This window comes from Physella acuta, unplaced genomic scaffold, assembly GCF_028476545.2.
Source record: "Physella acuta isolate Inbredline_101_S28 unplaced genomic scaffold, ASM2847654v3 ptg001528l, whole genome shotgun sequence".
Lineage (NCBI taxonomy): Eukaryota > Metazoa > Mollusca > Gastropoda > Physidae > Physella > Physella acuta.
Window position 1 is genome coordinate 248,156 of NW_026733043.1, and position 16,949 is coordinate 265,104.

Sequence of the window (16,949 nt, forward strand, 5' to 3'; positions counted from 1 at the left end):
AAAAATAAAAGTCGATTTTGGTTTGGCATCGTTCATCCGATAGCCATGAGACTTTGGGGAGTTCATTATACCGCTCTAGGGAAGGATTCTGTAAAAAAATAATTTTTAATTTCGCAAGGGCGGCGCCACGGGAGGGTGCGATTTTTCTCTATATACGGTATATAAATATAATAAAAGTGAATTGCGGTGACACCGTTCACACGATTGCCATGAAACTTTGGGAAGTTGTTGCGAATATTCCTGGGGAGGTTTCTGCGTTAAAAACATTTTTAAATTTGCAGAGGTGGCGCCCCAGCAGGGCGCGATTTGTTTCCTCTCTATATACGGTATATAAAAATAAAAGTCGATAGCGGTTTCACGGCGTTCATCCGATCGACATCAAACTTTGGGGAGTTGATTAGAACACTCCAGGGAAGGGTTCTGTTAAGAAATCATTTTTAATTTCGCAAAGGCGGCGCCACAAGAGGGCGCAATTTGTTTTTTCTCTATATATGGTATATAAAAATAAAAGTCGATTTTGGTTTTCATCGTTCATCCGATAGCCATGAGACTTTGGGGGAGTTGATTAGAACAATTCAGGAAGGGTTCTGTATAAAAAAAAATCCTTTTTTAATTTCGCAAGGGCGACGCCACGGGAGGCTGCGATTTGCGATTTTTCTCTATATACGGTTTATAAAAATAAAAGTCTATTTTGGTTTCACACCATTCATCCGTGTACCATGAAACTTTGCGGAGATGGTAGGGTTCTGCAAAAAAAAAATTAATATTGCAAGGGCGGCGCCCCGGGGGGGGGGGGGGGGGGGGCGATTTTTTTCTCTATACACGGTATATAAAAAATAAAACTCGGATGCGGTTCATCCGAGTGCCATGAAACTTTAGGGAGTAGATGAGAATACTCCCGAGAATATTTCTGCGAAAAAGAAAACTAATATATATATATATATATATATATATATATATATATATATATATATATATATATATATATATATATATATATATATATATATATATATATATGTATATTAAACAAAATACGAACATAGAATAGGTTACTTATTTCGGGCTTGTTCGAGTTTTAAACTTCTTAGTTGTTTTTTTTTTAAGTTACAACAACACATTATTTGTGTGACCGCTAATTAGTCTGTTTTTAAAAGTCTGTGTCTATGTCTGCTTTAAAGCTACCTAATCGCAAGTCGATCAAAAGAATATGAAGCATGAAAGCTTTGTATGTGAAATGGCTTCTCGCGTTATGTTTTTTAAATGTTTTTTCGTTTTTATATTATTAGTTTTAAATACATTTTATTTCTATACTTTGACATTCTTTATTATGTGTTTCAAAAAAATAATTAAGAGAAATAAATGCTTTTCAATTTGTTTATTGGAAATCTATTAACTAAAAATAACAGGGGATGGGAACTCGGGCTATAGACATGATTTTTAATCCATTTTAAATACTTAAAGTTTTAAAAATAGAATAAAATCTCGTAGACAAATTAATTGCACACCAAGTGAACGCCAAATAAAAAAGCGCATAATAGTGCGCAATATTATTAGTACTTTTAAAATTTACATTAGTTTTTTGAGAAATCGGAAGTAGCGTAAAGTACTACTTCCAGTCAACGGAAATTACTCAAAATTTATCAGAAAGTAGAGATTTAGATCTTTTACTTACATGTGAAATTTCATTTATCTATCTGAAATAGTACTCAAGTTATAGGCTTTTGAAAAAGTCAAAGTAGGAAAAGTACCACTTCCGGTTATCGGAAATCGCTCAAAAGATGATACGGATCTACGATTTTGATAAAATACTTATATATGAAATTTGATCAACCTAGCTGTAACGGTACTCAAGTTATCGTGTTTACACACGGACAGACAGACAGACAGACAGACAGACAGACATACGGACAAGATTGCAAAATTATGTTTTTCCGTATCAGTGAGGTGTAAAACGTCGAGATTTGTAAAAATCTCGATTTTTTTTTTGCACGATTACAAGACTTTCTCTATACTTCGTATATACGAGAAAGTAAAAAATGATCTGGTGACTTCCTGGATGGATGTAATTAGATTTTAAAAACTTATTTCCTTTAGTTTTAATTAACAATGTAGGAAGCTAAGAAACACGTCGCTAATAATCATCGGGTATTAACTATTTCACAAAATGTAGTTCAAACACATTTATTTCATCAGAGGTTACAAATAATGGCAATTAATATTAACTTGGAATGTTATTCTTAACGCATGCATATACTTTGTAATCAATATTAAGTTGGTGACAGGTTGTATCTTAATTACTGCATTATATTTGCATAACTATAATTAGCGCTTCATTGACAAGGATAATATAACTTGTATTCGACTATACATTTTTTAAATAAGGGAGCGAATCAAATAAATATGACAGAAATAAGTTTGTGTTTTTTTATCTCCCTTTTAATGCGCCGAAACCTTGAAAAGTATATCTTATCGTATTTAATTTTGTTTTATTCACATCAGTTATACAGTTTCGATACATAATTTTAGTAACATGTCTGTATTATTAGGTAATACGTCTATAATATATACGGAGATTGATTCAAGGGAGATCATCAACGATAAGTTGTGTCGACTCACCATATCCCTGTTTTAAATTTATTTTCGTACATTATTTTCACAATAATTGCTGTCTGATATACGCCTATCACTCGAAGCAAAAAAAAAAGTTGCTAAAGATGGCAAATAAAAGTTAACAAACTAAAGCTAAATGTTTAAATTATAAAAATTATCTGATACTTTACTGATAGCGCAATAGAAACACCACTAGTTACAACGAAGATAATCGCAAGTTTGAAACGTCCTCGACACTTATGTACTTTGGTATACATCAGTACGTTTTTTCATAGTGTTGACGATTTAAAATATTCTAGTGGCCCTACTTCAGGGGTCTCCAAACTTTTCAGTCCGAGGGCCGCATTAACTATCAAATTTCAGTTTGGGGGCCAGTTTCTTCCAGGCTTGTCTTTTATTTTTCTGGACAAAGTTCCTCAGCCATCACCAACAAACGTTTTTTCCGTCGACCATAAGATCTCCGCGGGCCGGATGAGAGGTCATCGTGCTAATTATTTGCATGTGTAATACGTGTTTGTCGTATGATGTGTTGTGTTTCTCATAAAATATATGCAGCACAAAATGTGGATACACACGACTTTCGAGAGAGATTCATTGTAAATTAAAAGATCTTTTTTCCCTTACATTATGTAAGTTAATTAACGGGGCTTTAAGAACTGGCACATTGTAAATTTAAACATCCGAAATTACATGTTTACATTTTACCCAATTTTGTTTTTACCATTATATGATTTATGTTTTTTTTTTAATTGCGAGCCGGCCCGCGGCATAACATACGCCGCTATTTAGTTGTTGTTTTTTCTACTTTTCAGTAAATCATAACACTGAAAATATTTCTTTAAAACACTATAAGTAGCTCGTTAAGGACCATAACCCCCCCCCCTTCCTCCCCCCCCCCCCCCCCCCCAACGTTTTAAATCGTTTCAAACTAAATTATCTGCCCCTAATAGCCGTCACTAAACCCGACTCCACGACGGTAAACATAGCGTGAACCACAGCTCACTAAGACCATATAGGGGCGGGGATGGTAGGGAGCGCATTTACAGCTTGTTTTCTAGCGTCTCCCAGAAGAGAATTATATATATATATATAGATTATAATTATTTTATTACTTTTATGTTGTTTATTTTTTTAGTTTCTTTTTGATGGTTTGTTAAAGACACAAATTAAGTAAGATCTTCTTTATAACCTCAACAAGTTTGAATAATAAAATACTTAAAAAAAACTTTTTAAAAAAACCACGTTTTTCTTGTGGACTAAAAAGTAGAAAATAAATTTTCATACATTTGATGACAAAAAACGTGGGTACGTTCACCATCAAATTTCCCGACCCATCTGCCCGACCCACGTTTTTTGTCATCAAATGTATGAAAATTTATTTTCTACTTTTTAGTCCACAAGAAAAACGTGGTTTTTTTAAAAAGTTTTTTTTAAGTATTTTATTTTCTCCTTTTTAGTCCGTTGCTACACATGAAAAACGTGGTTTTTAAAAAGTTTTTTATATAGTTTATTTTCTACTTTATCTAATCACTTGATTAAGTATGACTTGACTAAGTGTTTTTAAATACACGGACTAAAAAAATCTTGAGCGACCGATACGCTTTAAACAGAGAAAGGGTGTAATTTACGTTGCTGGCGTGGAGATCTACTCACGAATCACGTGATCAAATCTCCCATAAACAAACAAATAAACGCGAAGCTGAGTTAAGGAAAAACGTGTTTATGTGTATTTTAGCATGCCCAGCCTACCAACCGTGTCACCGTTAACAATGTGTTACCGTGTCCGTTCTCCTTTTTAGTCCGTTGCTACACATAAAAAACGTGGTTTTTTAAAAAGTGTTTATAAATACACGGACTAAAAATCTTGAGCGACCAGGATTCGAACCTGGGTTGTCGCGGCCACAACGCGAAGTACTAACCACTATACGATCACGGCCAGCGCGCTCACATCGATTGGGGCCGAAGTAACTGTGTCAATAGGCCTCAAGTCTTGTCGGTATCTTTAGAAATCATGTCCTCAATTTTATGGTCCTTGGGGCGTAATTAAATTAAGCTAATTACGGTCACTAATTGCTAGTTTTTATGATTGCATCTGAAATTGTTAGGCGAAAGTAGCGTGTATGCCAAATTTCAGATCTCTAGAGCAATCAGAAGTGGGCTAATATTCGATGTCAATTTTAACAACAAACAAACAAATCCACAAACGCGAAGCTGAGTTAAGAAAAACGTGTTAAAATATACAAACATGTTCATGTTGCTAAAAAATGTAATTATAGAATGAAGTTGATAGATATTCAACAAAACATGCCGTGACAATATGTTGCGTAGTTAAAAATATGTAATTCAACATTTGTTTCCTCGAAAACATGCATCTGAATTCTAGGTGAGTAGCAGATGACTCACTCATCGTCAATCGTTAAAATGCGTCACTGGATGGATGAAGGGGGCAACTTTAAACTTCCGAGGGACACTTAAATTTCAAAGGGGTAGCGGGGGGGGGGGGGTCGTACACTTGTTTAAGTAAATCGTTTTTTTATAAATATTTTTTTGCTTTTTCTTCCAGCAATGCCCCCCCCCCCCCCCCCCCAATACAGTAATTAATTCCAGAAACTGCGTGAAAAACACAGCCTATTAATTTATCTAAATTGTATTTATGAGGATATTTTACTAGACAGCTACACCTGTCACAGTTATCAACTATGTTCAGACAGATATTATAAAAATAATAGAAACAAAAACACATCTCAGCTTGACTTCTTTATTTGGTGTGTTGATCACATGTCAGGTTCCTCAACCCGTGGGACACTTCACTGTTGGCTGACAGCAGTCAGGGTAGTAGCCCTTGTTGTCGTATGTCACAGTACAAGTTGCAGGGTAAGTAGGCGGTTGGCAACTATACGGGTTAAAGTATTATTGAAAACAAATTTGAATACAATTGTTTAAATATATATATATATATATATATATATATATATATATATATATATATATATATATATATATATATAATTTTTTTAATTTATTTATTTATATAGGGCCTATATATTTATGCTAAAGAATTATCAAAATGGATACTAAAAAAATCAGAATTGTAACCTCTGAGAAAAAAGAATCAGAACTTTGTCTGCATCATATATTAGGATGTGTATAAACTTGAATATGGACTAACTTAACATCTAAGATAAGAAGATAGGCTAACTTACATGCGACATTTAAATATGGGCTAATCTATGGCTAAGACTATCATATAGGCTAACTTGCTGTATGACTAAAAGGTTGACTAACTTACCTGTAAGATTAGAAGGTTGACTAACTTACCTGTAAGACTAGAAGTTTAGCAAAGTTACCTGTTAGATTAGAAGGTGGGCTAACATACCTGTAAGACTAAAAGGTTGACTAACTTACCTGTAAGACTAAAAGGTTGACTAACTTACCTGTAAGACTAAAAGGTTGAATCACTTACCTGTAAGACTAGAAGTTTAGCAAAGTTACCTGTTAGATTAGAAGGTGGGCTAACATACCTGTAAGACTAAAAGGTTGACTAACTTACCTGTAAGACTAAAAGGTTGACTAACTTACCTGTAAGACTAAAAGGTTGACTAACTTACCTGTAAGACTAAAAGGTTGACTAACTTACCTGTAAGACTAAAAGGTTGACTAACTTACCTGTAAGACTAAAAGGTTGACTAACTTACATATGTAAGACTAGAAGTTTAGCTAACTTACCTGTAAGATTAGAGGGTGGGCTAACTTCCCTGTAAGACTAGATGTTGGGCTAACTTACCTGTAAGACTAGAAGTTGGGCTAACTTACCTGTAAGACTAAATTTTGGGCTAACTTACCTGTAAAATTAGCAGTTGGGCTAACTTACCTGTAAGACTAGATGTTGGGCTAACTTACCTGTAAAATTAGCAGTTGGGCTAACTTACCTGTAAGACTAAATTTTGGGTTCACCTACCTGTAAGACTAAATGTTGGGGCTAACTTACCTGTAGCAGTTGTAGCCATCTCGGATACACTGACATTTCCTACAGCCCGGCTGGTACCACACGCTCCCCATTTTTCCTCCATTAGGACACGGACCTGTCATGGTCGCAACAAATTTTAAATTTTAGGCGAAGTGGGAATTTCAGACGGATAAAATATTCAGTAGTCTTTTTATTTAGGTTTTTTTTACATGTTTATAAGCAATACATCTATTAGTAAATAAAGATCAATGTTTTGTCTTATTTGAACATTGTATGTTGTATGGTGAGATTTGCTGAGGACTTGGTACATTTTATTTTCAATGGCTAAAGCCAAAGTCCCAGCGTTGATACGTGAATTAAAGATACAGTCCTTTTCTTGTTTGTTTTTTTTTAATTAAAAAAAATAACAATTTAGAATTTGTTTATTAATGAATTTTATTAACATTGAGATCCAGCTTGATTCTTAAGAAGCTAAACATTTTCATCTACCAGGACTAAATAAGAGGTATTTACGTATTTCTTTTTACTATAAATATTTTTAAAATGTCATATTTAGTATATAACAAATATCACTTCTCACAAAAAAAACTAATTTTCAAAGTGTTCAACGTTTAATACAAAATAATATATGTCAGTAAAAAGATGTTCGTCTAATACGTAAATAAACTGTCGTTCCATTAGTTTTATTTACGTCCAAACGATTTCAATAATATATACAAAAAATCAGTTAAGCGTTACAACCAAATCTATAAACAATACATTAAACAACTAAGATTTGAAAACAAACTCCTACATTTGACTACACCAAAAACTTACCCATAACGTAGGTCACCTTTTGGGCCACGGTCAGTGTGACCCAGACAACGGACAGAAGACAGACAAGAACTAGAGTTTTCATGTTGATAAAATACTTGTACCTGTTAGCTGGCACAAACTCTGGTGTCCAGTCCAAGTAAACACCAGTTATATACGGAAAATGGCGTTCTACAACATCTGGTAATATCAAATTGCATTATTTAAATTCTATGAAACATTAACGTTTTGAATCACAAACAAAAAGTGCAAAAATATCCAGATAATAGAGAATTTTAAAAATTCTTTTCAAACTCCATGCAGGTGATGGTAATTTTAATAAAATTATTATTTACCAACTTGAGTTTATTTTTAAAGATGACGAAGAACAGGTGTCACTTTATCGTGGCAGTCTTGATATAATAGAGTTTAAATGTGTGGGCGTTTGTCCATTGATGTGAAGGCAGTCAGCACTATGGCTGTGAGAGGGACAACCAGCATTATGGCTGTGAGATGCACAGTCAACACAATAGCTATAAGACTGACAGAAAAGGCCAGCACTATAGCTGCGAAAAGGACAGTCAAAACTATAACAGTGAGAGAGACAGCAAGGACTGTAACTGTGAGAAGAACAGCTAGCACTATATCTGTGACAGAGACAACTCAACAGCATGGATAGAAACATTAGTATAGCTGTAAGATGGACAGTCAGCACTATAGCGGTGAGATGAACATCAAAGCACTATAGCTGTGAGAAGAGACAGCCAGCACTATAGCTATGAGAGGAGACAGTCAGTATTATAGCTGTGAGAGGAGACAGCCAACAAAATAGCTGTGAGAGGAGACAGCCAACAAAATAGCCGTGAGAGGAGACAGCCAACACTATAGCTGTGAGAGGCGACAGTCAACACTATAGCTGTGAGAGGAGACAGCCAACAAAATAGCCGTGAGAGGAGACAGCTAACACTATAGCTGTGAGAGGAGACAGCCAACAAAATAGCCGTGAGAGGAGACAGCCAGTACTATAGCTGTGAGAGGAGACAGCTAACACTATAGCAGTGAGAGGAGACAGCTAACACTATAGCAGTGAGAGGAGACAGACTACACTATAGCTGTGAGAGGAGACAGCCAACACTATAGCTGTGAGAGGAGACAGCCAACACTAAAGCTATGAGAGGAGCTAACACTGTAGCCGTGAAAGCGAGTGCTAGACAGCTGTCGTCACAGCCTTGAATAGACATTCAAATATTATTTTTAAAAGTGCTTTATTCTAATCTATTCCATCTGTTTACATTTACATTTTAACTTTCGAATTTTCCTAGTCATCGCTCTAGACATAACTGCTTTCCTTACTATGGGCCTATTTGTGCAAGTAATTATTCACCTTTACAATGAGAAATTAACAATAAAGTATTTTAATACATGGTAGTTGTTACTCAGTGTTTCAATCATTAGCTTTGAAATAATTGTGACGTGGATGTATTTTTTCGGGCTGAAGGTAGATAATGACGGAGACGATTAATTGATGGAGTAGTGGCAGATATGAGTACAAATGGGTTAGATGATATTTGCTCACTGTGCTAGAATATATATATATATATATATATATATATATATATATATATATATATATATATATATATATATATATATATATATATAAATTGATGGATGTATAGATATGGAACACTATTTTTTATCACCACCCTCCATGGCAAATTCCTAGCGTCATTATCTGCTACCCTATGCGTGTTATACTTAAAATATAAAACAAAACAACTGTTGCGGAACGTTACATTACGCGATGCATCAGTTGTGTCTGTTAGTCTTGAAATCCCAGTGTCTCGTTAACACCAGTGAGTAAATGTAAGAGCGAGAATGTTTCATGGGAGCAGGTTTGTTTGTGTTTTTGTTGTTATAGTAGAATATGAGAGGATTCATACATTTATAATAGGCTTGAAAAGTTTATGTAATCGTACTAGTTTTTTTTTAATCTTTAAAAACATATGGCAAGTGATACAATTATGGCTAATTTTTAAGAGTTAAATCTTTTTGGGATTGGGGAACCGTGGATTACACTCATTTTCATATTCTTGTATTAGAATATAAGCCGTTGAAAAGCCGTTTGAATTATTTTATCAATTCAAATATTTTAAAAAAATATTCTCAACCCTTCTTTGAAGTTAACCGGAGTGGCAAGGGAAAGTAAAACAATGAAAGTCAAAACAAATTGTTTTCCATAATAAAATACACAATAGTGGTCAATGGTGCATAGCCTAGTAGTTTATTTATATTAAATAATATAACATCCCTATCACCACAACTTAACACCCTGACTCCACGAATCCAAATTAAAAAGAAAAATGTTAGCTAAATTACTATTAGATTACTAGTAATTATTTGTTTAAATATGTCTTGCCTTGCAAAACCGGAAGTCATTGTGTTGGCCTACTCATTTCACAAATGTTTTAAAATATACAATTTCGGTTGAAAAAAATATGCTTTCAGACAACAATCATTTGGAACCAGCTTTTCAAGCCTATTGTTTTATTTCCAGCGATATATCATAAAAATATCAAACTCACAGAACATCATACGTCTACCATTAGTCACCCCCTAATATAGATCAATAAACGTGGCTTTGTGCCATGACATTGACTTGCAGTATGACACGAGAAAACAAAGTACATTTTTAAGGTGCCTTAAATCGATACATTAAATTGATCGATAAGATGTCAGTTCCTTATTATTTTAATAAGCACAAACACGATCTCATAGCTAAGCTACAATTAGTCTTAGTGTCGTGTTGGGTTACCTGGGGTTACGATAATTAAGCAGTAATTAATGTACGCTAAGACATGTTTAATTAATGAAATATAAATTGGCATAAAATTACCGATTATATTTACATTTTGTACGTGATATAGACAACATACTGTTTGTTTAATTATGTAATTAAAAATGATCTGGTGACTTCCTGGATGGATGTAATTAGATTTTAAAAACTAATTTCCCTCATTTTTAATTAACAATGTATGAAGCTAAGAAACACGTCGCTAATAATCATCGGGTATTAAATATTTCACAGAATGTAGTTCAAACACATTTATTTCATCGAAGTTAACAAATTATGGGAATCAATATTAACTTGGAATGTTATTCTTAATGTATGCATATATTTTGTAATCAATAATTAACTGCAGATTAAGTTGGTGACAGGTTGTATCTTAATTACTGCATTATATATGAATAACTACAATTAGCTCCTTATTGACTAAGATATATCTTGTATTCGACACTGCATTGCGAATAAGGGAGCAAATCAAATAAATGTGACAGAAATCAGTTATTGTTTTAATATCTCCTCTTTGTAATGCCCCGACAACTTGAAAGTACATCTTATCGTATTTAATTTTGTTTTATTCACATCAGTTATACAGTTTTAAAATAGAGTTTTAGTAACATGTCTGTACCATTAGGTAATACGTCTATAATATATACGGAGATCGATTCAGGGGAGATCATCAGCGATGAGGTGGGTCAGCTCACCATGAGAATCCTCATGTATCTCATCACCCCCGCCATCTCAGCGTTCGGCGTCCTTGGCAACATGGTCAGCATACCCGTGCTGGTCAAACACGGGGTACACAAATCCTCCAACATTCTCCTCATCAACCTCGCCATCACCAACACCGTCTACCTCATCGCTTTCAACAGCGTGCCGAAAATTTTATACGAAGCCGTTCAAGACCATCAGTTCGTTGGAGTTTCGGAAAGTGAGGCGCGGGTTTTGTTTGTTTTCTTCAGCGTCTTCACATTCTTCGACTACTCCTTTGGTTTGATGGCGTTATCTTTACCCATGCTGATCACACTTGAGCGCCTGTTCGCTGTGTTTTGTCCAATGTCTTTTCACCGTATCATAACATCAAGCAGAACGTGGATTGTTGTTGTGATAGTAGCAGTGTACTGGATCTCCATTTTCGTTTATTCAAGCTTCTGGCTAGAACTGAAGTACGTCATCACCCCACAGACAAACACAACCTCCTATCGTATTGTTAACTCTCAAACATTTGAAGAAAACCCCGAAGCAGTCGTAGCAGTAGAGAATTTGTTTATCTACACCAGTTCAATCATCCCACCAATTTTCACCGCCACTGGCTGCGTTGCCATTTCCTTAAAATTAAAATCGGTAACCCACAAACGTAAGGCTATGACGTCCAACTCTAAAGCCAGCAGTCGGACGACGAAGACCCTTCTAGCCGTGTGTTTTCTCTATGTCGTCACGTCCGCCGTGACGTCAGTCCCAATGTTCATACCGCAGTACGCGTCATACTCTCTAACAGACGAGGCCCCCACAAACCTCTCCAAGATTCTCTACCAGCTTCTCAACATCATAGGCTGCATCAACAGTTCCAGTGATTTTCTTGTATATATCGTTTTCAATAAGAAATTTAGGCATATTTTGCTTGCTTTGATGAAGGGACCCTCTGCCATTTCTCCGAAGTGAAATATTTACGACGTGTTTACTAAACACAAAGACGTTCTTCACTATGTTCATAAGACCTAACATCCTTTTTCGTTTTTTTATGAATCTGTTTATTTGTGTTTAGTCAGGAAATGAAAATAATAACAAATATTTAATTAAAATCAAATGCTTATGAAGTTGGGTAGCTAAAAATGCATTGAATATATATAAATGCATATATATATATATATATATATATATATATATATATATATATATATATATATATATATATATATATATATATATATATATATATATATATATATATATATGGCATACAACTGATCACATTGTCCATTCACAGAAACAAGTGAACTTAACCTAGTCTGTTTTTTTAAAGTTTTACCAGCAAAGAGGCCAGTGAATGTATTTAATCAGCTCAACTATGTTTTTAATGAAGCGGTAGACAACTCGCATGTTAGAATTCTATAAAATATAAAGTTTTAGAATACTATGCTTAATTTGAAAACACATTGGATAAATGACATCATAGTTTTTTAAATTGTAATAATTTTCTTCTGCCATGATTGATCCAGTATTGTAGATAGATTAATCAGTTATGTTTATTTGAATAAAAATGGTGTTAGAGATAAAAGGATTAAGATAATAAAAAAATACATAACACAAAAAAACCTCATACAATCATATACCCAAATCTTAAAAACATATTAAAAAAACATATTTCACTAAATCCATTCGATTATTTATTTTAAGCAACCAAAGTCAAAACAGGGTTTATGAGAATGAACACAAGTACACAGTAAACGATTTTAAAAATACTTTTTTTATACCTCAGTGTTTAACGTCTGTGATCGACTTCGGTAAACGCCTGCTGCACTTGCTGGCAGCTAATGGAATACACTTCATTTCTCTGTTGTCTGGGGTTAAAGGTTACGGGCTATGCCTTAATCTATGTCGTAAGATAATTTTTTATCTATTAGCTTACACTGAACTTAAACATCTTGAACTCAACTCAAAAGATAGCATTTTAAAATGTTCGTTTTCATGTATAGTCAACCCAGATGCGAAAGTTCGTTTTGTTTTGTTAAAAACATAATGGAGGATTTTCTAGTTAAAGATAACAAAGATGGAGGATGAAAATGGATTTTGAAACAACTCAAACTCATGACGTGATGTTACCCGGGGCTATAAAAAAACTTAGAGCAGTGATGAACTGAATGCATTAGATAACAGTTCATGTGCTTCATTGTGAAGTAGTAGACATCTTATTCATTGTTCAGTCTTCATCAAGCTTCTGTGAGCAGCGACAATACAGTGTAGTGTTGTAGGTGTATATGTGCGCTGAGTATGCGCCTATATGCTGCATATAAGTGATGAACCAACCAGTGTATAACAAAACTACTGTTCACGTATTCATCGTACTGAAAAGCTTTTCACTTAAGTATGTGTATACAGATCTATGTTTACATACATATACATATATACATATCTATAGTTATAATTTATAATTATTTTTATCTAACAGTATTTTCAGTGCTTACGTGAAGAAAAAAGACAACTAAAATATACTCAATAACATTAATAAAGTGGCTTTCGGTCAATTTTGGTATCTATATTTTTAAAACAGATGTTAGATTAAAACCTACTTTTAATAAAAAGTTAAGACCAACACTGTTTCTTTATTTAAGTTGGGAATTAACACATACTTAATAAATGATATTGTAGTTTACCCTTTAAAAGAAAAATCAAATGTTGTTGTAAAGGTGGCTCGTGTCAATAATTTTGTAAAACCCAACTACAACTAAACTTTTGTATATCCGAGTTCAGTTTTTAAAAAAACCCACTTAAAAATGGCAAGGAACTCAACAGTGGACATTCTGCCAGTAGACGACGACTACTTGGTATCCTACGGCGATGTCGACGTATACACAGACCTGATGTTTAATCTGATCCTCATCCCACTGTTCATCCTGCTGGGTATTGTGGGTAACATCATCAACATCACCGTACTCTACCACCAGGGATTGAAAGAAACATCTACCATCCTCCTGTTCTCACTGTCCGTGTCGGATTTCTTCTTCTGCCTGACACAGATCTCCCATCCAATCAACTTAATCTCGCGATGGACGATGGGGATCAAATCAAACAACGTCACTTCCGTGTTGAATGTTTACATCCTGATATTCAGGTTTGTGTTTTTGAGCGCCAGTATCTGGCACGTGACGGCCATCTCCGTGGAGAGATGCGTGGCCGTGTGTTTTCCCTTTCACGTGAACAGGGTCTTCACTACAAAACGTGTCAAAATATTATCGGTTACTTTGTACGTGTTCAGCCTCGCAGTTCTCTCTCCCAACTTCTACTGCTATATTATTATAGAAATACCTTTCCACAACGGTACGCTGTCTGTTATTACCATACAAGACCAGTGTCTGCAGTCGTTCTTTAACGTTATAACATACAACTACATCTTCTTCAACAACCTATGTACAGTCGTGCCCCCGATTATCATTTTCTCCTGTTCCGTTATAATTGGCGCCACATTGATTACCAGACGAAACCAGTTCCTCCATGGGAGAATGGCGTCCAGGCAGACGAGAGAAGCCAGGGTCATCAAAATGTTGCTGACGCTGTGTGTGCTGTACCTGGTGATGTGTGTCCCCACGGCCGTGCTGGATTTCTACGCGATAACGGTGGACGAGTCGGCCTGGTTTCGAACTCTGAAAGATGCGGTCAATGAATTTCTGTATCAGCTGGGGGCATCGTATAACTTTATCATTTACCTAACCATGAGTTCGAAGTTTGTGAAAACATTCAAGTATTTGTCGTTTGTTTTTGTAATTAAAAGACGTTATTAAAATTCATGAAATTAAAGGCATTTATATTATAGCTTGAAGTTTAAGGAAACATTGTATACATACACGTTTGGTATTTTAAATCTTATCTGAATTATTTTACATGATACTATTGGTCTGAGATATATATTACATTTCAATATTTTTTTAACAAAATAGGCCTATTTCTTGTCAAATATTCTGATTTTTTTTCCTTATAAGATATTTTATCTGACATTTTGTTAATGAGTTCTTTTGTGCTACACTTCGACATATTTTATTGAAAATATTGTATCTCAAGAATTTTGAAATTTTGTCAAGATAATATACTCAGTCTGACATTCAGTCGAAGCAAACTGTAACTGACAATTTGTCAGGAAATATTTTTATTATGTATGATATCATTTCATATTATATTTACCTAAAATTTAATTATCATTTATCACATTTAACTCATCTAAAGATTTTACAAAAAAAAAAAAACTTGCAGCTACATTAGCTTGTGGCATGTCGGTATATTTTATTAGTTAATATATCATTTACACATCCAACTTAACGATCTCTACTAATGATTAATTATAGATTTACACTTCTTTAAATAAATATCAAATTAAAGTATTCTCTTCAAAACTATAAACAAAATTGTGGGTTGCTTCTTAAATTTTAGTAAAGGTTTTAAATAAATAATAAAGTGATCCACGCTTTCTTTTTTGTTATTTAAATAGTGATGCACTATTATATATTTCATGATGGTAATTTATTTTCTACTTTTTAGTGCATAATTATGTAAAGCTTGTTACTAAAACGTTTTTTTTTTCAATAGTTAAAATACTTAATAAGTATAATTGCATGAGTAAAAATAACTGCACACCAAAAAAGCACAAAAAATATATAGGAAATACTAAAACTTCTAAAAAATTAATTAACTATCCAATTATATCAAACTTGATGACATATTGCCTTGTAATCGGATCTTGACCAAAGTACCAATTTTGAAATGAAGGGTTCTATTAGAATAGGCCGAAATGTTTGCGTTTCAGACCATGATGGACAAAGGCATTAAGAACTAAGCACTTAACATGTCAGGCAGAGAAACTAAGTTAAATAAAAACAAAATTTTAACAACCTTTTTTTCAGTAATTCGGCGTCAATATTTATTTAAATATCTTCACCACTGTGAACTTAACAGGCATAAACAACATACATTTTATAACCATAATCATCCGCCTAGATTTTAGCAATACTTTTAAAACTTTTTAAAACTGATGAAATCCACCAAACTATCGAAAAATGAGTGACACATTGGCGAAGAAAGTTCACACAAATTTTAATTTACTCCTGTGTTAAACAAAATGGAATCAAACGACAGTAAAAATAAGATATCGCATAAAAAGTCTGTGCTTTAAACTGTTCTTTCACCTATCCGTATATCCATAAATATATTTTTATTATCCATGTATCCATCAAATAACACCCAATTGAAAAATGTCTCTGAAATGTAAAGACTAGATACAAGACCATCACTAAAAATAATCTAAAATGTTATCCAAGCATTCGTATGGAACTATGTTAATATCAAGAAACCATGTCTAGCATTATTCATTGTTTACTTCATCTTCTTGTGTATTTTTTAAAAAGTATAAATAAAATAAAAACGATTTTTACAGTCCAACTAAATTCAACATAAACATCTTATTAGAATTACAGAGCATATGTTATTATGTTCATGCAAATTACAAAATATTGATAGTTTTGTTTTTTGTTTCTTCATCTGACGTCTTAGGTATGTTTAAAATGTTTTCTAGCAAACATAAATCAATGAAAACAGTTTTCTACCGCATTTTTATTTATTTACCTACGATAATCGACCTAAAGACTTGTTGTTCGTTTAAAAGTTACATCGCATTGATACATTTATACATTTATTTTTTAAGTAAAAACAAGTTTTAGAAAAAGATTATGTAATGTCTGGGGAGATTTTTCCAACCGTACTATCCAGTCTCGTATTGATTTAGTAAAACTTCTAGTCTAGAGTTTGTTAATTTACATTTAAATGTATAAATTGGGTCTATTTACAGCGTCAAATACGCGTCAGTGTAATTTTGTAGTCAAATGTTGCGGTTAACGACCTGACCTGATAAAAAATTCACTGCTTGAGGGCGGTTGTTTGATGCGAAAGTTGATTTGATTCGTGCACAGTTTAAATAATTAAGTGAGGTATATTTTGCTGAGTGAAACTTGCAAGTATACCCAACGG

General features: G+C 33.8%; 2 protein-coding genes across 2 annotated transcripts; one reads left to right on the forward strand and one right to left on the reverse strand.

The window, feature by feature from the left end:
• Positions 1-5,357: 5,357 nt before the first annotated feature.
• On the reverse strand, positions 5,358-10,019 carry LOC131928619 (uncharacterized). The gene is made up of 4 exons (XM_059284690.1): positions 9,958-10,019; positions 7,397-7,573; positions 6,602-6,695; positions 5,358-5,506 (listed from the first exon to the last, which is right to left on the reverse strand). Exons 1-4 carry the CDS (start codon positions 9,965-9,967, stop codon positions 5,404-5,406), a joined length of 384 nt encoding a protein of 127 aa, XP_059140673.1. The 5' UTR covers positions 9,968-10,019; the 3' UTR covers positions 5,358-5,403.
• An 816-nt stretch (positions 10,020-10,835) lies between these two features.
• LOC131928645 (FMRFamide receptor-like) lies at positions 10,836-11,879 on the forward strand. Its single transcript, XM_059284720.1, has one exon. It carries the CDS (start codon positions 10,836-10,838, stop codon positions 11,877-11,879), a length of 1,044 nt encoding a protein of 347 aa, XP_059140703.1.
• The last annotated feature ends 5,070 nt before the right edge of the window (positions 11,880-16,949 follow it).